This window comes from Coregonus lavaretus (assembly GCF_964263955.1).
Source record: "Coregonus lavaretus genome assembly, chromosome: 12".
Taxonomy (NCBI): Eukaryota; Metazoa; Chordata; class Actinopteri; order Salmoniformes; family Salmonidae; genus Coregonus; species Coregonus lavaretus.
The window spans coordinates 32,201,761-32,223,124 of record NC_139999.1 but is presented as its reverse complement, the minus strand read 5'-3'; the positions used below and the strand labels follow the sequence as shown (position 1 = coordinate 32,223,124).

Below are 21,364 nucleotides of genomic sequence, written 5' to 3'. Positions count from 1 at the left end.
GCTCCAGGAGTTTCTGTTACTGATGCACTTAGACTATATGTAGAGACTGTGGAAGTGTTATCAAGAATCTTAGACTGATGTCCAACCCATGTTTTTATTTGTTGTGTTAGAACAAGCAAGGAAAAACTGAAAGTTTACTTTCCTTTTAAAAGAAAGGAAAAAAAGCTGTTTCTTTGAAGCTTCCTGTCTCATTATGGTCCACAGAATGACTAACATGAATGCTGTACTGTTAGCACTGAAGGTGCAGAACAGTTTGATTTTAGTAAATGGAAGAAAAAAAAGTCAACTACTGCACAGTGTGTTAATGTTTTCAAAGACACTGAACTTGTGTCAATTCATCTGAACTGTGTATGCATTGACATTAGGGCTGGGCAATATGGAGAAAATCAAATATCACATTTTTGACCTAACACCTTGATGTCGATATTGCAACGATATTGTAAGGTTGACAATTGGTGCATTCACAAAATATCTTCCACATTTAGATTTCGGATAAATAACTATCATATTGTGGATATAATGACTAAGTGGTAAAAGGCAAATAATAGAACAGCTAGAACAGTCTGGTAAGTTCAGAAAATGACATCACTTTACTGTAATGCAGCCTTTGAAACCAGGAAAAGACTAAACTTACCATGTAACGATATTACACTTCTTCAAAATCTAATGGTGCTTTTCCATTACATGGTACCTACTCGCCTCGCCTCGCCTCGCCTTTTTTGGTTTTCCATTACGAAAAAAAGTACCTGGTACCTGCTAACATATACTTTTTTTAGCACCTGCTCAGTCGAGGTTCCAAGCGAGCTGAGGCGAGCCGAGAAGGTGACGTGAAACCTTGCAGGCTGCTGATTGGTCGGAAAGAATCGTCACTGATCACTGCATTGCCAGCGACAGACAGCATTTTAAAATAGTTTAGCCAGCGGTGGTTTTTACTGCCGGAGGCTCCACGCAGAGCTTTCTCCGTAGCATACAAGTGGCCTGATGGTTATACTGGTGCGCTGGTGTGTGTAATGTGTGATGTGTGTGTGTCGAGTCGCCATATGTGTGTGTGTGTGTGTGTGTGTGTAGCTAGTGAGCGAGGGAGAAGTGAGAGAGTGACGGCGATTATCTCCGCAGCGAGTAGCGACTCTAGTCATATATATGTGAGAGAAACAAAGCGAGTAGCGACTCTAGAGTCATATATATGTGATCACGGTGGGAAATCTGGAGCAGTTAACGTTAACTATCTCTTTGATATCATGTTGTTCACGGAGACTGAGAACCAGGAAATGCGGCGGGGATTTGTCAATGGGAAAGCAAGCTACTAAGCCACGCCCACGGCAGTCGCTATGACGACCAGCCACGCTGAGGCAATCCTAAAATCTGCAATGGGAAACGGACGCACAGCGACTCGAGGCGAGGCGAGTCAAGTAGGTACTGGTAATGGAAAAGCACCTTAAGACGATATCTAGTCTTATATCACGATAGATATAATATTAAAATATTGCCCAGCCCTAATTGACGTCTGAAAAAACTTAAACAAGCCCAAATCCAGTACTTTTTATGGCAGCGACAAGTGCTTTCTCAAAGTCCATGTAGAGTTTGAAATGAGCTGGCAGCTTTAGGGTTTCAAAGCATGTGGAGGACGTAGGAAGGGTTCCCCCAGAAATCTCCACTCTCAGTTCAGGAGGAAGCATCTCCCAGCCAACCCAGAATGTCAGCAGCTGGGCCAGGGTACCTGATGAAGCTAAAAGTCATAAAATGGATTAAAGACATTTAGTTCAACTGTAATTGATCATATCTATCCATGAGACATAGAAGCATTTGTAAAGAGAGAAAATAAGGTTTATACCTGTTTCAATGAACATCCTTAGAAAGCCAGTGATGCGGCAGGTGGTGTCTAAGTCAAAGTCTTCATCATCACTGTCCTCAACTGGCCATGTGATTTTTTCTAGGAGCATCTTAAAGAAAACAAAAATTGTAATTTAAAAAAAGGGAGAACTTATTTTGGTGAAGGACTATGCAGATCAAATTCTTAGAAAATGGAAAAATATCCATCTCAGTCATTGAAAATACACGTAAATTCATCAAGTTAAGTCACAAATATAACTAAATTACTGACTTACCTGGGGTGTGAACTGCATTTCAGCCATTTTGGGGAAAAGAAGTGGTACAACATCCGGCCTAGATGTCAGCAGGGGCCATACCATCACATCTTTCAGTCCCTTTCTCAACTGTTTAATTTGGCGCATGGTCCTCCCAACGACCTAAGAGACAGACCGACCCATATTACAGCCCAAATCCTTAACCCAAATTTGACAAAAGTTGGCACAGTAGGAAAAATGTTAATAAACACAATAAAGTGCTTTATAAAAATCCATTAAAACTCTAGTACTTAAACTCTCGTGTTAACATAACAAGCCAGGGTTCACAACACATTCTATAATTTCAACAAGTACAGCGATGAATTCTGTCACTTAACCAGCAGGAACTCACTGCATGGAGTAGAAGTTTGTTATGTAGCCATCTCCGATTTGTTTTGGTGACTGCCGGAAGATCCCAAGACATGGAAAGATCTGAAACTGTGTCCTTCTGTTCCGGTGTAAGATCTTCATGTTCAAGCTAGAATTAAGACCATACAAGTTATTATATCTGCCCAAGCAATATTTTTTACATGGCAAAGTTTCTTTTAGGTTACATACCAGTTCTATGATGCTCCTGATGTGCAGATCAGGACAGTCTTCTGTAACAACAGTAGCCATTTCAGGGTCCCCATTGAACAGTACATGAATTACAGCAGGACTTAGTCCTGTGACATGGGGACCATCATGCAGAAAGGTGTGGCCCAACATCCTTCCTGCAACCCGGAAGAGGTTGCTTTCAATAAGTGCCTCTGATGCTGCTGGAACAAGATGGTCAGGTTCACCCTCAAATAGCAGTGTTCGGCCCATTCCTCCTGTAAAGTACCAAGAGAGCAGGGAATAAAGTCACAACAATTAACCTCTTAAATACATTAAATAAAAATGTATGATAGATAGATAGATAGATAGATAGATAGATATATTACATCATACTAGTGGCGATTACTTGGCCTGTGGTATTGCTGCTTGTAGAATTCACTTAAACCAAATTGTAGCCTACTCCAAAATGACTTACAGAAGGACCCCAAACCACTTCAAATTCAATTCCCCTGTATACCCTACTACAGACTTACCTGACACAAAACATTGCCCACCGGCCCTCCGCTAAACAGCACATATCCGCGTTCATCAACCACCAGAACGTACGTGTACGCGTGTGTGTGTGTGCGCGCGCATAGAGAGAGGCGGTGTAGAGTGAGTCACGACACAAACAGGTGCTCAGTCAGCGTTGCATGCAGTGTGAGAATGGCAAGCAGCAAGAGCGGCAAAAGCCAATGTGTGCTTCTTTTACCTATATATGTAACACTATCTTTTGCGTTTATCCAAACGTCGTCAAACTTGGCACTGCACTTACTCGTGACCAGAGCAAGACACCTGTCAAGTTTGAAATCCATCGGACTAACTGAGAGACATGCGCTACAGACAGACATTTCTGCAATTTATAGATGGATTAACCTTCAAAAAATTAGTAAGATACTTACCAAGATCTAGACTGAATCCAAACTGGAGTTTGGATATGATTGTTGTCATAAAGTACCGCATCACTCCCTCTCCGATAGCAACATCACCTGAAATAAAATACTGATAATAACACTGGAAAAAAAGTGGCGGCCTAATACAGGTAACTGGATTTGGTAACATTTAACAAGAAAGGGAGAAAAACTTCTATTGGCTGTAATTCTAGAATAGCATCCTTAATATTGATTATTCCAGATAACAAGAGTATATTGTGCACAATATTCACATACATACATATAACATTTTTATCAATTATATAATTTTGTGCATTCCATTCTCCCATTTAACAATTCCATATAAGCTACTTGAGTGGTATAAACTGTACTGATGTATTTATATTATAAATGTTATATTACTTACCAACCAGAGTACAATGAAGTGGACATGCCCATTCTTGCTGCTGTTTATATAATAAGAGAAGCTCCCGTTCCCTGTCCTCTTCAGAGTCCCTTACATCCATCTTCATTCTAAGTGGTTTCCCAGTTGCATGTTCCCTTAGCAGATTCTCTTTGAAAACTTTGGCAGCTTGAGTGGGTTCTTTAATAAGCTTCCATTCTAAACAAACAACAACAATAAAGTTATCTATTACAGAGAGACATATTGTGAGTTGGCATGTTACCTGCATATACAGATATCCTCTCACTCTACAGAACAGGAGGAAAATTCTGTTCATTTCACTGACAAAACGTGAGACCCAACATCTTCAGAACCTGTCACAACGCTGAGTTGACATAAAAACAGCACTACTAAACAACTACAACTAAATATTAGAAAAATAGAAAAACCCAGTTGCATGTTATTAATTGTCTGTAACTGTATTATCTTATCTAATTATATCCTACAGGTGTTATCTTTCTATTAACTTTTCAGTTACACACAATCTTATAGCAACACTATTGTGATGACACAAACCACTGTCTGTTTCTTTGCGATCCAACTCCTCGTTGACAATCACTGCCGGTACTACTGCACTCTCAGCTGATGTTTCAGGCCTCACTGGAACACTGTCACTGACTAGGGCTGTCTCACTATCATTTTCTTCACTTTGGCCTCCCTCTTGTTCTCTTTCTGATTCCTGCATGGGTGTCCTTGAAGTTAACACAATTGAAATGATGGTCATACTCGCTTATTTGTGTGCACAACAATAAGAGAGACATATTCCCAAAGAAAATAAATTATGCTACCCTTGCATTGCTTTAAGAAGTACATACCCATTGCAGCTCAATCTGTGCAGCTTCATCTCTGAAAAGGGAACTTCCTTCTGACAAGTGATGCAGGGGATGACTGGACCAGAGGCAGGACGTGAGCTCTCCTAACAACAACAACAAATGGCTTTTAATTAATGATTAAAAGTCACCAGTAATCTTTGTTTTGATTATGTATTAAACTAAGTCTCTGTAAATGTATGTACACAATCTAAGGGTAGATCCTGTTGAAGTGGACGTATGTAGATTGTAGCCTGTCCAATCATCGTCGATGGATCTTTCAGATAGGCAAGGGTGTATCCAGTGCTGGGACACTGAAGCAACGCAAGATTTCGACTGCGAGTAGATCCTACAAGTTTTAGAAATTCAAAGCCTCCCCCTTGTTGGAGCTTCGGAAACACTTCCATCAGTTTATTTGTTATAACCATGGGATCGTGGTCATTCCCTGGAGAAAAAAACAAAACAAAATCATAACTCACCTCACCTTAAATTAAGCAAATAAGCCTGTGATAACTATTATTGACACTATGAACACCAATTAAGTTTGAGTCACTATAAAAAGAAATGCAAATAATTTCAACAAGCCACAGACAGTACAAACTTTTTTTACTTTTGGTAAATGCCTAGTTTCGCACTGACCTGAAAATGTTACTTTTTGCTCTCCAAGTCCTGAAGTAAGAAGTTCAGCTTTAAACAGTACGCTTGGAATTTTATCCGCATTGTGGTCAGCCAAACAACAGACAGTGTGTGTGTAGCTTCTTCGGCTAACTTGGACTTGTGCTGGTCGTCTCGTCATATTCCTTCTGGCTCCAATGTTATATGGCGCAAAGAGCCTTGCTACCTCCGCTGCAACACAGAAAAACGTAACAGCTCAATGGTCACCAGTCAGCTAAAACAGCCTCTACTTCTATCTTGGGATGCTCAAGCCAGCTAACACCATTTAGCCGATTAGCGAACTAGCTAGGTTTATGCTTCCCCCCCCCATTAACAATAAACGTGTCACGCACGAAGCATCATAATACCGCATGCAAATACATGTTCGAGTCGATCTAATTTAACCTACACGTGTGTCCCGAATCATTAAATAGTAGCACACCTGGCTAACATGAAATTACTTAGCTTACCTTGGACAGGTGTACGTGATTGAGCGGCCGGTATCTGCTGTGACTGAGCTGCCGGAGTCACCGGTGCCGCGGGAGCCGTTGGACTTCTGCTCAGAGCTTCCTCAATCAAATTCGCTGCTTCTCTCAGCAGCTCCGGGCAACTTTTAGACATTTTGTCCTGCACCTCACACAGCGTCTCAACATTGGGGCTAGCAGGACCGAGTCTTCTCTTGATTTTTAGCCGTTGCAATGAAAGTTCTGTTTAACCGTGTAACTAAACCAACGTAGAGGTGAATAGCGCCACCCAGTGTATTGGAATGTGTTCAGTAGCTCTGCATCAAACCATTATCCGGAATTGATTTGTCTTGGCTTGATGCAGAGGGTAACCAATCAGGCGTTAGGTTCCGCCTACCAACTTTTGATGGGTCAGTTTGACAGTTTTAAGTAATTCAGGAAGCACTCCAACGCAGGACCATGAAATGTAAATGTAAATAGTGAAATTATTATATATGTATTTTACATAAAATGAATCGGTATTTGAATTAATTAATGACACATTTAATAACACATTTATGTATTTAATTCTAATTTGAATTAATTAATGACACATTTAAGTAATTATTTAATGGTGTATTTATTTATTTAATTGTGGCACTTTTAGTCCTCCATAGAAAATATGATCACTTGATGAGAGAGAACGGCATGTGAAACCTGATACCAGGAACTGAGCACAAGCTTTTTTCCCGACTTTCTCAAATCATCAGTATTCTGTAGTCACATCATTCTGTTCTTCTGAAATACATTTTCTTCATACAGTTTCATAATGTTTCTTTAGACTTGCCTAAAATAAAGAATGGATTTATTGTTATGGTGTATATTAAATGGATTTGTTACACTGTTTTGGGGTGTCCACATACTTTTGTATATATAGTACACTATACAGTACCAGTCAAAAGTTTGGACACACCTACTCATTCAAGGGTTTTTCTTTATTTTTTTTACTATTTTTTACATTGTAGAACAATAGTGAAGACATCAAAACTATGAAATAACACATATGGAATCATGTAGTAACCAAAAAATGATAAACAAATCAAAATATATTTTATATTTGAGATTCTTCAAATAGCCACCCTTTGCCTTGATGACAGCTTTGCATACTCTTGGCATTGTCTCAACCAGCTTCATGAGGTAGTCACCTGGAATGCATTTCAATTTAACAGGTGTGCCTTCTTAAAAGTTAATTTGTGGAATTTCTTATCCTCTGCAGCAGAAGTAACTCTGGGTCTTCCATTCCTGTGGCGGTCCTCATGAGAGCCATTTCATCATAGCGCTTGATGGTTTTTGCGACTGCACTTGAAGAAACTTTCATAGTTCTTGGAATTTTCCATATTGACTGAGCTTCATGTCTTAAAGTAATGATGGATTGTCGTTTCTCTTTGCTTATTTGAGCTGTTCTTGCCATAATATGGACTTGGTCTTGTCAAGTGTCAATGTGCAGCGGTAGGACGGAGTCAGGTGCAGGACACAGAACTGAGTAAACGACGTACTTGACTCGAAAAATAAACAACACTAATTTCCACGCAGGGAAAACACACCAGCTCACATAAGTCTTAGACACAAAACAAAGAACAAACACGCACAAAACCATGTGGGAACCAGAGGGTTAAATAGGGAAATAATATAATATAATGGGAACCAGGTGTGTACAATCAAGACAAAACAAATGGAAAAAGAAACGTAGATCAGTGGCAGCTAGAAAGCCGGTAACGACGACCGCCGAACGCCGCCCGAACAAGGAGAGGCACCAACTTCGGCAGAAGTTGTGACAGGTCTTTTACCAAATAGGGCTATCTTCTGTATTCCACCCCCTAGCTTGTCACAACATAACTGATTGGCTCAAACGTATTAAGAAGGAAAGAAATTCCACAAATTAACTTTTAAGAAGGCACACCTGTTAAACTGAAATGCATTCCAGGTGACTACCTCATGAAGCTGGTTGAGACAATGCCAAGAGTGTGCAAAGATGTCATCAAGGCAAATGGTGGCTGTTTGAAGAATCTCAAATATAAAATCTATTTTGATTTGTTTAACACTTTTTTGGTTACTGCATGATTCCATATGTGTTATTTCATACATTTGATGTCTTCACTAATAGTAAAAATAAAGAAAAACCCTTGAATGAGTAGGTGTGTCAAAATCTTTGACTGGTACAGTATATATATATATATACAGTCGTGGTCAAAAGTTTTGAGAATGACACAAGAATTGGTCTTCACAAAGTTTTCTGCTTCAGTGTTTTTAGATATTTTTGTCAGATGGTACTATGGTATACTGAAGTATAATTACAAGCATTCCATGTGTCAAAGGCTTTTATTGACAATTACATTAAGTTTATGCAAAGAGTCAATATTTGCAGTGTTGACCCTTCTTTTTCAAGACCTCTGCAATACGCCCTGGCATGCTGTCAATTAACTTCTGGGCCACATCCTGACTGATAGCAGCCCATTCTTGCATAATCAATACTTGGAGTTTGTCAGAATTTGTGGGTTTTTGTTTGTCTTCCCGCCTCTTGAGGCCGCGACTGGGAGACCCATGGGGCGGCGCACAATTGGCCCAGCGTCGTCCAGGGTAGGGGAGGGAATGGCCGGCAGGGATGTAGCTCAGTTGGTAGAGCATGGCATTTGCAACGCCAGGGTTGTGGGTTCGATTCCAGTATGAAAAAATAAAATAATGTATGCACTCACTAACTGTAAGTCGCTCTGGATAAGAGCGTCTGCTAAATGACTAAAATGTAAAATGATTGACCACAAGTTCTCAATGGGATTAAGGTCTGGGGAGTTTCCTGGCCATGGACCCAAAATTTCGATGTTTTGTTCCCCGAGCCACTTAGTTATCACTTTTGCCTTATGGCAAGGTGCTCCATCATGCTGGAAAAGGCATTGTTCATCACCAAACTGTTCTTGGATGGTTGGGAGAAGTTGCTCTCGGAGGATGTGTTGGTACCATTCTTTATTCATGGCTGTGTTCTTAGGCAAAATTGTGAGTGAGCCCACTCCCTTGGCTGAGAAGCAACCCCACACATGAATGGTCTTAGGATGCTTTACTGTTGGCATGACACAGGACTGATGGTAGCGCTCACCTTGTCTTCTCCGGACAAGCTTTTTTCCGGATGCCCCAAACAATCGGAAAGGGGATTCATCAGAGAAAATGACTTTACCCCAGTCCTCAGCAGTCCAATCCCTGTACCTTTTGCAGAATATCAGTCTGTCCCTGATGTTTTTTCTGGTGAGAAGTGGCTTACTCGCTGCCCTTCTTGACACCAGGCTATCCTCCAAAAGTCTTTGCCTCACTGTGCGTGCAGATGCACTCACACCTGCCTGCTGCCAGTCCTGAGCAAGCTCTGCACTGGTGGTGCCCCGATCGCGCAGATGAATCAACTTTAGGAGACGGTCCTGGCGCTTGCTGGACAACAATTGAACCTCTCTCCTTGAAGTTCTTGATGATCCGATAAATGGTTGATTTAGGTGCAATCTTACTAGCAGCAATATCCTTGCCTGTGAAGCCCTTTTTGTGCAAAGCAATGATGACGGCACATGTTTCCTTGCAGGTAACCATGGTTAACAGAGGAAGAACAATGATTTCAAGCACCAACTTCCTTTTAAAGCTTCCAGTCTGTTATTCTAACTCAATCAGCATGACAGAGTGATCTCCAGCCTTGTCCTCGCCAACACTCTCACCTGTGTTAACGGGAGAATCACTGACATGATGTCAGCTGGTCCTTTTGTGGCAGGGCTGAAATGCAGTGGAAATGTATTTTTGGGATTAAGTTCATTTTCATGGCAAAGAGGACCTTTTGCAATCAATTGCAATTCATCTGATCACTCTTCATAACATTCTGGAGTATATGCAAACTGCCATCATAAAAACTGAGGCAGCAGACTTTGTGAAAATTAATATTTGTGTCATTCTCAAAACTTTTGACCACGACTGTACACAGTGCATTCGGAAAGTATTCCAACCCCTTGACTTTCTCCACATTTTGTTACATTACAGCCTTATTCTAAAATTGATTTTTCCCCTCATCAATGTACACACAATACCCCATAATGACAAAGCAAAAAACAGGTTTTTAGACATTTTTGCAAATGTATATAAAATGAAAATGGAATTATTACATTTACATAAGTATTCAGACCCTTTACTCAGTACTTTGTTGAAGCACCTTTGGCAGCGATTACAGCCTCAAGTCTTCTTGGGTATGATGCTACAAGCTGGGCACACCTGTACTTGGGGAGTTTCTCCCATTCTTCTCTGCAGATCCTCTCAAGCTCTGTCAGGTTGGATGGGGAGCGTCGCTGCACAGCTATTTTCAGGTCTCTCCAGAGATTTTCAATCAGGTTCAAGTCCGGGCTCTGGCTGGGCCACCACCATGCTTCTTCGTAGGGATGGTGCCAGGTTTCATCCAAACGTGACGCTTGGCATTCAGGCCAACGAGTTCAATCTTGGTTTCATCAGACCAGAGAATCTTGTTTCTCATGGTCTGAGAGTCCTTTAGGTGCCTTTTGGCAAACTCCAAGTGGGCTGTCATGTGCCTTGTACTGAGCAGTGGCTTCCGTCTGGCCACTCGGACAATTCCTTCGACCTCATGGCTTGGTTTTTGCTCTGACATGCACTGTAAACTGTGGGACCTTATATAGACAGGTGTGTGCTTTTCCAAATCATATCCAATCAATTGAATATACCACAGGTGGACTCCAATCAAGTTGTAGAAACATCTCAAGGATGATCAGGATGCACCTGAGCTCAATTTCGAGTCTCATAGCAAAGGGTCTGAACACTTATGTAAATAAGGTATTTCCGTTTTTTATTTTTAATACATTTGCAAACATTTCTAAAAACCTGTTTTCGCTTCGTCTTTATTGGGTATTGTGTGTAGATTGATGAGGAACATTCTGTATTTAATCCATTTTAGAATAAGGCTGTAATTTAACAAAATGTGGAAAAAGTCAAGGGGTCTGAATACTTTACGAATGCACTGTATGTACATATCTACCTCAATTGCCTCGTACTCCTGCACATCAACTCGCTACTATTGGTACTCCTTGTACATAGCCAAGTTATCGTTACTCATTCTGTATCTATTATTACTTATAATTATGTGTTTTACTTTTCTATTATTTCTCAATTTTGTTATCTCTGTATTGTTGGGAAGGGCCCTTAAGTAAGCATTTCACTGTTAGTCCACACCTGTTGTTTACGAAGCATGTGATGAATAACATTTTATTTGATATACAATTCCTAGTGTTAAATAGACTATGAGGTGTTATTGCATAACACTGAAAGTGTTAATTCGCTAACACTTGACGAAGTGTAACAGTGTGAGCACTAAGCACAGTGTTAATTTAACATTCAAAAGTGTGGGCCCGTATAGACACTGTTCCAGTCTTAAATTTAATGCTGTCAGTGTTGATATAACACTGGAGAATTTTCTGTGCGTATCTGTGACCTGTGTGTTTAATAGTGTGCCTAATCTGTAACCTGTTGTCACGCTTACTCCCCCGCTCCGGCGTTCGACGTCGCCAGTCTTCTAACCACCGGCCCTGGCAACCATCATTACGCACACCTGCTCCCCATCATTACGCACACCTGGACATCATTATTTCCTTGATTACTCTCCCTTTATTTAGTCCTCAGTAGCCAATAGTCACTAGGTGGTATTGTTTTCATTCACGTTCTGTACACTGCTCATGTTTTGTTTATCTGCAAATATCTGTCACGCACGTTGACTGATGACTCGTGGAACCAAGGCGCAGCGTGATAAGCGTACATTTTTAATTAGTACTTAACACACGAACAAAACCAAAACAACAAACCAACGATACGTGAAGTCCTGAGGTTACACACACCAAACCTTTACGGATCAAGATCCCACAAACGAACTGGTGCCAACAGGCTGCCTAAGTATTGTCCCCAATCAGAGACAACGAGCTACAGCTGCCTCTGATTGGGAACCACCCTGGCCAACATAGATCTAAACGATCTAGAACAAAAAACATAGAAAACTAAACATAGAAAAATCCACACCCTGGCTGTCACGATCGTCTGACGAATGAGACCAAAGCGCAGCGCGTTGAGTGAACATGACTTTATTTAAATTAAAGTACTCAATGCCAAAACAACAAACAATGACGATACGTGAAGTCCACAGTGACAAAGACTGAATACGGAACAAAAACCCACAACCACAAGGTGAAAACACACAGTTTAAATATGGCTCCCAATCAGAGATAACGAGCCGACAGCTGACACTCGTTACCTCCGATTGGGAGTCATTTGACCAAACAAGGAAACACAACCAAATAGACAACCCAACCACACAGAACACAACGAAACGAACACACCCTGGCTCAACATACAAAGTCCCGGAGCCAGAGCGTGACACTGGCTCAACATTTAAGAGTCCCCAGAGCCAGGGCGTGACAGTACCCACCCCCCAAAGGCGCGGACTGCGACCGTGCCACACAAACACAAGAGGGTAGGGGCCGGGTGGGCATTCCGCCTCGGAGGCGGATCCGGCTCCGGGCAGACCACCACCTCCCCGTTGCGCCCCTGGTCTGGTCCCGCTGACTGGAGCTGGACCCGACGACGGTGGACCAAACCTTACCGGCTCCGGACTGGAGCCGCTGGCCGGAGCTGGACTGGACACCGGTGGAGCGGATTGCTCTGGCTCCGGAGTGGATCCGCTGACTGGAGTTGGACCGGACCCCGGTGGAGCGGATTGCTCTGACTCCGGAGTGGAGCAGCTGGCACCGGTGGAACAGGCACGGGCCGTGCCGGACTGGACACACGCACCACTGGCTTGGCGCGGGGAGCAGGAACGGGCCGGACCGGGCTGACGACGCGCACCACTGGCTTGGTGCGGGGAGCAGAAACGGGCCGGACCGGGCTGACGACGCGCACCACAGGCTTGGTGCGGGGAGCAGGAACAGGCCGGACTGGGCTGGGCTGGCGACGCGCACCACAGGCTTGGTGCGGGGAGCAGGAACAGGCCGGACCGGGCTGCCGACGCGCACCACTGGCTTGGTGCGGGGAGCAGGAACGGGCCGGACCGGGCTGACGACGAGCACCACAGGCTTGGTGCGGGGAGCAGGAACTGGCCGGACCGGGCTGGCGACGCGCACCACTGGCTTGGTGCGGGGAGCAGGAACAGGCCGGACCGGGCTGGCGACGCGCACCACTGGCTTGGTGCGGGGAGCAGGAACAGGCCGGACCGGGCTGGCGACGCGCACCACTGGCTTGGTGCGGGGAGCAGGAACAGACCGGACCGGGCTGGCGACGCGCACCACTGGCTTGGTGCAAGGGACAGGAACAGGCCGGACCGGGCTGGCGACGCGCACCACTGGCTTGGTGCGAGGGACAGGAACAGGCCGGGCTGGACTGGGAACACGCACCACTGGCTTGGTGCGGGGAGCAGGAACAGGCCGGGCTGGACTGGGAACACGCACCACTGGCTTGGTGCGGGGAGAAGGAACAGGCCGGGCTGGACTGGGAACATGCACCACTGGCTTGGTGCGGGGAGCCGGAACGGGCCGGGCCGGACTGTGGAGGCGGACTGGAGGTCTGGAGCGGAGAGCTGACACAACCCGTCCTGGCTGAATGCCTATTTCCACACAATATGTGTGAGGCATCAGCACAGGACGTACAGGGCTGTGCACTCGTACTGGCGCTACAGCACGTGGCACTGGCGCAGGATATACGGGACCGAGGAGGCGTACTGGAGGCCACGAGTGTTGAGCCGGCACACCCCGTCCTGGCTGCATGCCCATCTTAGCACAACACGTGCGTGGTGCTAGCACCGGACATACAGGACTGTGCCGGAACACTCGCGGCACAGTACGTGGCTCCGCATAACACGGAGCCTGCCCAGTCTCACGCTTCCTAGCCTGAGTACGGGGAGTTGGCTCTGCTCTAACTCTAGGCTCCGCCAACCACCCTTTTAGCCCCCCCAAAATGTTTTATTGGGGCTGTCTCTCGGGCTTCCTCCTCGGCCGGTACCCTCTGCGATGCCGCTGCTCCTCTCTGTAGCGCGCCTCCACAGTCTCCTCCCAAGGACGGCGATCCATTCCGGCCTGAATCTCTTCCCAAGTCCAGGATCCCTTCCCGTCCAGGATCTCCTCCCAAGTCCAGGCTGTCTGTTCCTGGACACGCTGCTTGGTCCTTTTTTGGTGGGATCTTCTGTCACGCACGTTGACTGATGACTCGTGGAACCAAGGCGCAGCGTGATAAGCGTACATTTTTAATTAGTACTTAACACACGAACAAAACCAAAACAACAAACCAACGATACGTGAAGTCCTGAGGTTACACACACCAAACCTTTACGGATCAAGATCCCACAAACGAACTGGTGCCAACAGGCTGCCTAAGTATTGTCCCCAATCAGAGACAACGAGCTACAGCTGCCTCTGATTGGGAACCACCCTGGCCAACATAGATCTAAACGATCTAGAACAAAAAACATAGAAAACTAAACATAGAAAAATCCACACCCTGGCTCAACATTTAAGAGTCCCCAGAGCCAGGGCGTGACAATATCATTCTTAAACATCTCCAGCGTATACGTAACACCTGTCACTAATTGTGTGTTTCAGATGGTGGCCTCAGCAGTAGCCCAGGTGAACGTGTCCGGTGTGAGGGCTGTGGGGTGGTGTGTCTGGTCAACGACCGCTCACAATGCTCCTACGTCCTGCGTCTATACTGTGTCAAGGTCAGAGGAACCACCACCAAACTAGTCATAACATTTGATGCATGAATTTCATATTAAAGTTACCTCGCTCATTCTCTCTTCCTCTCTGTACTCCTTAAAAACACTCAATACTTATATGTGACCATATAGTGTGCATGAATTAAATATATATTTTTATGGTGGTTAAGATGTCATGGCTGTTTTCATTCAGTGTGTGTGTGTGTGTGCGCATGTTTGGCTATGACAGTTTTCTTATGTCTTTACCAGTCACCATGAGCTTGCATGTTCCTTAAACAATAGGCTTTGTTGTAAAGGGTGTGTGGATGTTTTTCTTTTGTATATTACTGATGACATAACTTTAAGCACACTTAATTCTCCTTTAACCTACCAGAGCTAAGTTGCTATGGGAACAGGGACTGTATGTTCCAATTTGATACTCTGCACCTGCCCCAACTGCCACACCTTCCCTGCAAATGTAAGTGACATGCTCCAAGTTCTCCCCTTATCAAACATAATCCTGTTTCAACCCTGATGACCAAAGCAACAAAACTGTTCATGGAACAGCTTTTAGGGGCATATTAACCATTCTGCTATTAAAAAGGCTTTGGCCAATAGCATGGCTCTGAAAAGGTATTTGTTCTGGTCCTTGACGGCCTCCCACACTGGCTGTATGTGTTTGTGCAGGACTGCCAGGCGGACCTGAACTTTGCAGAGAGGTTCTGTGCAGCCTTGGCGAGACAGATCCAACGAGCCCCAGGTTTGGAGAGCAACACACACATACTCACACACATACATACACATGACAAATCACATTTATATTAGGATTAGCTCTCTCAGCTTCAGGCAGGCCAGTCCTCTTCTCTTTCTCACTGTCTCCCCTCTTCCCCCAGCTCGCTGTCTTACGTCACTCTTTCACTCCCCATATCACTTTATTTTGCTCTTTAGCTCTTGCTGTCTCTCGCTCTCTTTCTCAAACAGAGCTAGTGGGCAGACTCAGCTGAACCGTACTGACAGTGTGGACTCCTCCTCAGGCTGTGTCTGTGAACAGGAACAGAGCAGATCTGAGATCAGCACTCCATCTCCATATGTCAGAGCGAGAAATATAGTAGGCCTACATCTGCACACTGGAGCTCAGACAGACCCAGACAATTCACTATTAGATACATTTTATTTGATGCTGCATTAGAATGGAGGAAAAGATAAATGGCTGTCTGACTGATTTAATATTGTCACTTCTCCACAGACAGTAGTCCCAGGTGGGAGTGGACCCAGAGCAAGGTCTCAGTGTGAGCACAGCACTGGCACCACTATTGTTTTAACACATCCATAACACAACCATTAACATTGATACTGCATTATGATCAATAATTAATATAATTGTAATAGCACATCTATATCTCTGTTATATCAGTCATCAATGCTATTGTAATGTAACATCCTAATCTGTGTGCAATCTAGTGAGCTGGACCCTGCTCTGAGGAAGCTGCTCAGGAAGGCGGGGCTAAACGAGGAGGATATGACAGACAGACACACCCTCGTCCTGTAGGGGACACCCTGAGAGGATCAGAAAGAGCATCAGCTTCAGACCGTAGAGAGAATAGGACTGGGGCATGTCAATCACAGTTGTAGACTATTTCCAATACATTGTGAATTTGATGATGTGTGGTTGATACAATGGTGTGTGCACGTATGATAGGTGGGCTCACCTTCTGCTGTAGAGTCTGACCTGATCTCTATCTCTCTCCATCTCATCCACAGTCTATGACGCAGTGGCGACCTGTCATTCAGGGCAGAGCCCCACCTGTTTTGAGAACCACCTGTTTAGCTTTTTTAGTTTTTTTGTTGCCTGTTTTGCATGTTATTTTGGCATTAATATGTCTCATATCAGTTTGCAAACAATGTAAAAAAATATATCTCTCATTGAGTTAATAAAGCCGCAAACAAACTTGGTCTCTTTTTTGCTTTCTTGAGTAAGGCAGCTCCAAAATGCAGGCGTTTCAGCCTGGCTCAGTGCTTTCTGTGGTGGTGGGGCAGCCAGCGGAAAATACAGAGCGTAGGGGTTGGTAATGTTCTCTAGTTGCGCCGTGATTGGCTCAGTGTTCTGTCACTCATGGGGACACTACGTCGCCGCAAAATCTACGGGTAGAGCTCAAATTCAAGCTGCTTGGGTGCTGCCATAGTTACATTTGAAGTGCTCATCCAAGAAGGCTCAAGGTCATTGGCCACAGATAAAATGACGTCAAATCACGTTATATCTACCGTAGCTTTGATTGGATTGATCATGTCAACATCATACTTTCAAAATCTTAGCTAGCAAGCTAGCAGTCAACATGAATCAAGTTGACAATCTACTGGCAAATCCTTTACAATCCTTGTCATATGAAGATAAATAATTAAGAGAAATTATAGATAAAATGTATCGGTGCTCATCGGCCATTGGACGTAAACCTTACACAAGTTGGAAATCACAAATTCAACAATGAGTGGTTTTGCAAGGAATCAGTGGCTAACTGCAAGCCTTGCAAAGCAATCACTAGCCTGCTATTCAGTGGAGTGGGTGTGTGGTCCAAGTCTGGGTTTAAGGGTCTCTTTTCCAAGCTTAAAAGGATAAACATTCAACATTGGCCATTCTGTCAATGCAGCATGACTTCTGCAGCGCTCAAAACAACTCGGAACTGGGAAATCTCAGACTTCAGTGAGTCTGGAAAAAAACGAGCTCCGACTGCGAAAATAGGTTTTGAACGGTCATCCAACTCGGAATTGCAAGTCGGGAACTCAAGCCTCTTTCTTTCTAGAGCTCAGACGTGAAGATCACTGACGTCATGATTCAACCTTGTTTTTTTCAGAGTTCCCAGTTGTCTTGAAAGCACCATAAATCCAGAGAATGACAGACTTTGATAACAACGTTTGATGACAAAATTTGCCGCCGGAGGACCGCCACGCCACCTTCCTGTTCAAGTGAGCACAGCACAAGGTGAGTCCAAAAATGTATTGTATGCTGCTGTATAAATGATGCAATATGCCAGGGAGATATGTATACTGTAGCTAAGAAAATAATACTAAGTGTATGTTGTATAGTATGCTGTTAGTAGCCCATGTGCCTCACCCTAATAATTTGGTACCTTTTCCCCTCTTAATTTTGCCTACTGTTCTGACTTGGTGGTGCACATGTAGCCTATAGACTGTTTTAGAGAAATGTAATCATCGAATATTGTAAGCGCTTTCATTGTCTGCTTATATGCCCCGTTTATTTATCCTATGGTTCTGACTTGGTGTACAGGGAGAATAGTGTAAGAATGGCCCATGTTCTGAATTTTGTCGCTGTACATTTCAAAAGTGCTGAACAAATAGTTTTATTGACTACGTCCGTCCTAGGATTGCCTCTTATCCGCTTGTCGTCCACTTATGCCATAGTTTGTACATCTCAATTGTCAGTAGAAACCACATTTGTTCGCCTTCCGAATGGCGCAGCGGTCTAAGGCACTGCAACGCAGTGCTTGAGGCGTCACTACAGACCCGGGTTCGATCCCGGGAGACCCTTGAGGTGGCGCACAATTGGCCCAGCGTCGTCTGGGTTAGGGGAGGGTTTGGCTGGCCGGGATGTCCTTGTCCCATCGCACTCTAGTGACTCCTGTGGCGGGCCAGGCGCATGAACGCTGACACGGTCGCCAGTTGTACAGTGTTTCCTCTGACACATTGGTGTGGCTGGCTTCCGGGTTAAGCAAGCTCGCTTAACCCGGAAGCCAGCCACACCAATGTGTCGGAGGAAACACTGTGCGACCGTGTCAGCAGGGTTGTGCTTCAGAGGACGCATGGCTCTCGACCTTTGCCTCTCCTGGGTCCGTACGGGAGTTGCAGTGATGGGACAAGACTGTAACTACCAATTGGATATCACAAAAAAGGCTGTAAATGAACTGTTTTGCTGCCAGACAAGGCTCTGCTGATAGCCAGGTGTAGCAGTGGTAAGGTGTTGGGACAGCTTAATGTAGTCCCTAACAGTTTGTGGTCACCGTTATAGTGCAATTAATGTACTGTTTAGTTTTGTGTTGTGACTTTGCTGGCATGCGTCCCCAAAAAATTTGAGGGAGTTTGCCCCACCAAGATTTACATGCTAAAATCGCCACTGTTGTGACGTCAGCTCACTGAGGATTTGTCAGGTCAGGCATGTTCTGTAGCTCATCATAATGTCTGTCCTTTCCTCTGCAGACGACACCATAGTCAGAGGTCACTTCTTACAGCGGGGTGCAGCTGTAGAGATACCAGCTGATAGGAGAAATATCCTGCTTTCACAAGCATGTTGTTTGAATTCCGAGCATTCTGCTTTTGAATGAATTCTGCTTTTGAAAAAAGTATGCATCATGATTCATTCTAAGATGTATTGTGGAAATAGTAGTATTGTATTGAAGATTGCAATGCACAATCAAGCCCTTTCTAAAATAAAATCTGTGAAATCCTTTCCATTGAACTATGACTAAAATGTCCCATGAATTGTGTGTATGTGTGTGAGAAAGAGAGAGCGATGTTATATGAGTTTATGAACGTTCTCATTCTTGTTGACCTCATCACAACTCAACACAACACTTGTGGTGACCCCTGATCTCATTGCCACATAGGCTGTCATCTTTTGATTAATCTGAACCAAACCATAATTAAACTAAAAGGGACATTTGTATTTTAAAAGATGAGTCATTACTGCTAGTGAAAAACTCAATTTAGCTAGTGCTCACATAACCCTGTGCCTGTTGTAGAGCATCTGCGCGTTCTGAAATCCTCTCCATCCTGTTGGACAGGACTTGCAAGCCTCTCCAAACGTCACTCCATTCAGTGCCATCAAGCACCGAGGAGAGACGCACATTGAACGAAACTACGCTGGCAACGAGCAACTCTTCTTCAAACCTGGACAATGAGGGGTTCCTGCCGCCCACGAGACAGAGCAGGTAGGGTTTCAATACCGATGGAGTCGTAGCACTTATAATTTCATGATGGATGCGATGAGCGAGTTTCAACGAGCACATACAGCCTAGTGCGTTGGAAGGAAGGAAGTAAACAAGGTTGTCATGTAGGCTAGGTCTCCAACAACAGAGCCATATCGCCTCTTCAAATAATAATAAAGCAACAGACAAACATCAGCATTCTCAAAAACCAATGTTCATAGTGCCCCTCAATCTGGCTAGCAAGTGAAACGTCAACTGTCAGTGACCATTGTTGGTTGGTTAGTTAACGTTAGTACATGTTGCGTTTTTATCAGTGGAATCGTGGCGATAACAGCTGATACTCAAAATGTATCTTGCTAACGTTAGCTAGTCTATTTAATAAATATGCGTTTGTTTAAATATTGTGCAATGATAATGGTATGTGAGAAAAAAAATTTGGGAAATGAAATACATTGCGCATATTTTATCCACAAATAGCCTATCACGCAGAGCACTGAATAGCGGACTAAACGCCACTCCATGGTGAAGGAAGTTTCTGATGACCAACAGTGGAGCAGAGACCATGCTTTGTGAAAACTAGCTCCTACTACATCGATTCGCCCAAGGGCAAAAAAAAAAAAAAAGGTACCTTGTACCTATGTTTGTTCTTAGTAGTTGAATGCTTTTCATTGTTTGCTGAAATCCATACTTTTTCAATGAACGTTAATCAAGTACAACCACTGACTGTTTGCTCACTGCTGTTACTCTAAGCGCAAATGTGCATGTGCCAATTAAATCTCAACAAGGAAACAGTCAGTGGTTGTATTTGATTAACGTTTACTGAAAAAGTATGGATTTCAGAAAAGAAAGCCACACAACGACAAAGGACAAACATAGCCACAAGGTTGGCGTTTCATTGTATTACATTTTTTAAAGTATTGACCTTGGGCGAATTGTTGTAGTTGGAGCTAGATTACACAAAGCCTGGTCTCTGCGCCACTCCGTTGGTGGTGTAATCAGAGACATCCTTCACCATGGAGTGGAGTTTAGTTTGCTAAGCCTTGAACAGTTCATTTGAGTGCTGCACATAGCCTAAAACATTCATAGACGCTAACTACCTTTAGTGCCTTGATGATAGTATCTTCTGGCAGGGGGAGTTTTGTTAAGAGGCCCGACGCTCGTTCTGAACGTTAAAACGCATCGCTTGCGGTACGGTTTTGGAAACATAAACAAAAAATAATTAAAAAAAACAAAAGGTTAAATTACTACACATCTTTTTAGGGCTAGGGTTCCAACACGGCCATATTTCCATGTTACAGCACTTGTTTACGTAAAACAGAGGCGTAGCTACCTGTGCTAATTACCTATCTGCTTCGCCGAACATCTGTGTGCAATTGGAAGACGGAGGCCACAAACGTGTTGTCATTGAAAAATACTGTCAGCTGCAACTGTGTTAAAACGGGTTAAAACTGTACAGTAAGTGTGTATTTTGCATTTGTGAAATTATTTTGATGTGATATAAAAGTAGAGGGCTTTATGTTTCTAGAACTGTAATGCAATTGAGAATCGATTCACGTTTAGATGGAGTATTTGGCTGTTTTGGGTGCCAGTGCAAATTGGCCTCTAAACAGAACATGTAAGGTCCTAGGACTATAAGGAGTAACGTTAGGCTATGTGTAGCCCAATAATGGACTAAAGGAGCCTATCTTCTGTTCTGTGGGATTCTGAAAGCATTGGTGAACTGTAGTCTGTCTGT

General features: G+C 43.9%; 3 protein-coding genes across 4 annotated transcripts in view; 2 read left to right on the top strand and 1 right to left on the bottom strand.

Moving 5' to 3' along the window:
- LOC311138592 (uncharacterized protein) overlaps nucleotides 1-705 on the top strand; it is a 3,298-nt gene extending 2,593 nt beyond the window's left edge. The window contains exon 6 of the mRNA XM_084173345.1: nucleotides 1-705. This exon is cut by the window's left edge and continues 120 nt beyond it. Within this exon, the coding sequence (XP_084029471.1) occupies nucleotides 1-78 (78 nt within the window). The 3' untranslated portion in view covers nucleotides 79-705.
- A 692-nt stretch (nucleotides 706-1,397) lies between these two features.
- Nucleotides 1,398-5,044, bottom strand: LOC311138590 (uncharacterized protein). Of its 2 annotated transcripts, XM_084173343.1 has the most exons (8): nucleotides 4,850-5,044; nucleotides 3,999-4,193; nucleotides 3,602-3,688; nucleotides 2,682-2,935; nucleotides 2,476-2,601; nucleotides 2,106-2,246; nucleotides 1,832-1,940; nucleotides 1,398-1,726 (listed from the first exon to the last, which is right to left on the bottom strand). In XM_084173343.1, exons 1-8 carry the CDS (start codon nucleotides 4,851-4,853, stop codon nucleotides 1,515-1,517), a joined length of 1,128 nt encoding a protein of 375 aa, XP_084029469.1. In that variant the 5' UTR covers nucleotides 4,854-5,044; the 3' UTR covers nucleotides 1,398-1,514. The 2 variants fall into 2 exon arrangements, with proteins under 2 accessions (XP_084029469.1, XP_084029468.1); XM_084173342.1 differs by lacking the exon at nucleotides 4,850-5,044 and having other exon boundaries at nucleotides 3,999-4,417.
- Nucleotides 5,045-19,543: 14,499 nt separating this feature from the next.
- The window catches only part of LOC311138584 (6-phosphofructo-2-kinase/fructose-2,6-bisphosphatase 4-like), a 75,065-nt gene continuing 73,244 nt past the window's right edge, over nucleotides 19,544-21,364 (top strand). The window contains exon 1 of the mRNA XM_084173334.1: nucleotides 19,544-19,632. Coding sequence (XP_084029460.1) covers nucleotides 19,599-19,632 — 34 coding nt within the window. The 5' untranslated portion in view covers nucleotides 19,544-19,598. The remainder of the gene's footprint in view (nucleotides 19,633-21,364) is intronic.

Bases quoted from the DNA above. Each gene is read 5' to 3' on its own strand.
- LOC311138590 (XM_084173342.1), bottom strand. From the start codon at position 4,311: ATGAACAGAATTTTCCTCCTGTTCTGTAGAGTGAGAGGATATCTGTAT. The intron at 3,689-3,998 runs GTAAGTAATATA...ATTTTATTTCAG, and splicing joins ACTTCATTGTACTCTGGTTG to GTGATGTTGCTATCGGAGAG. The intron at 2,936-3,601 runs GTAAGTATCTTA...GGTACTTTACAG, and splicing joins TGGATTCAGTCTAGATCTTG to GAGGAATGGGCCGAACACTG.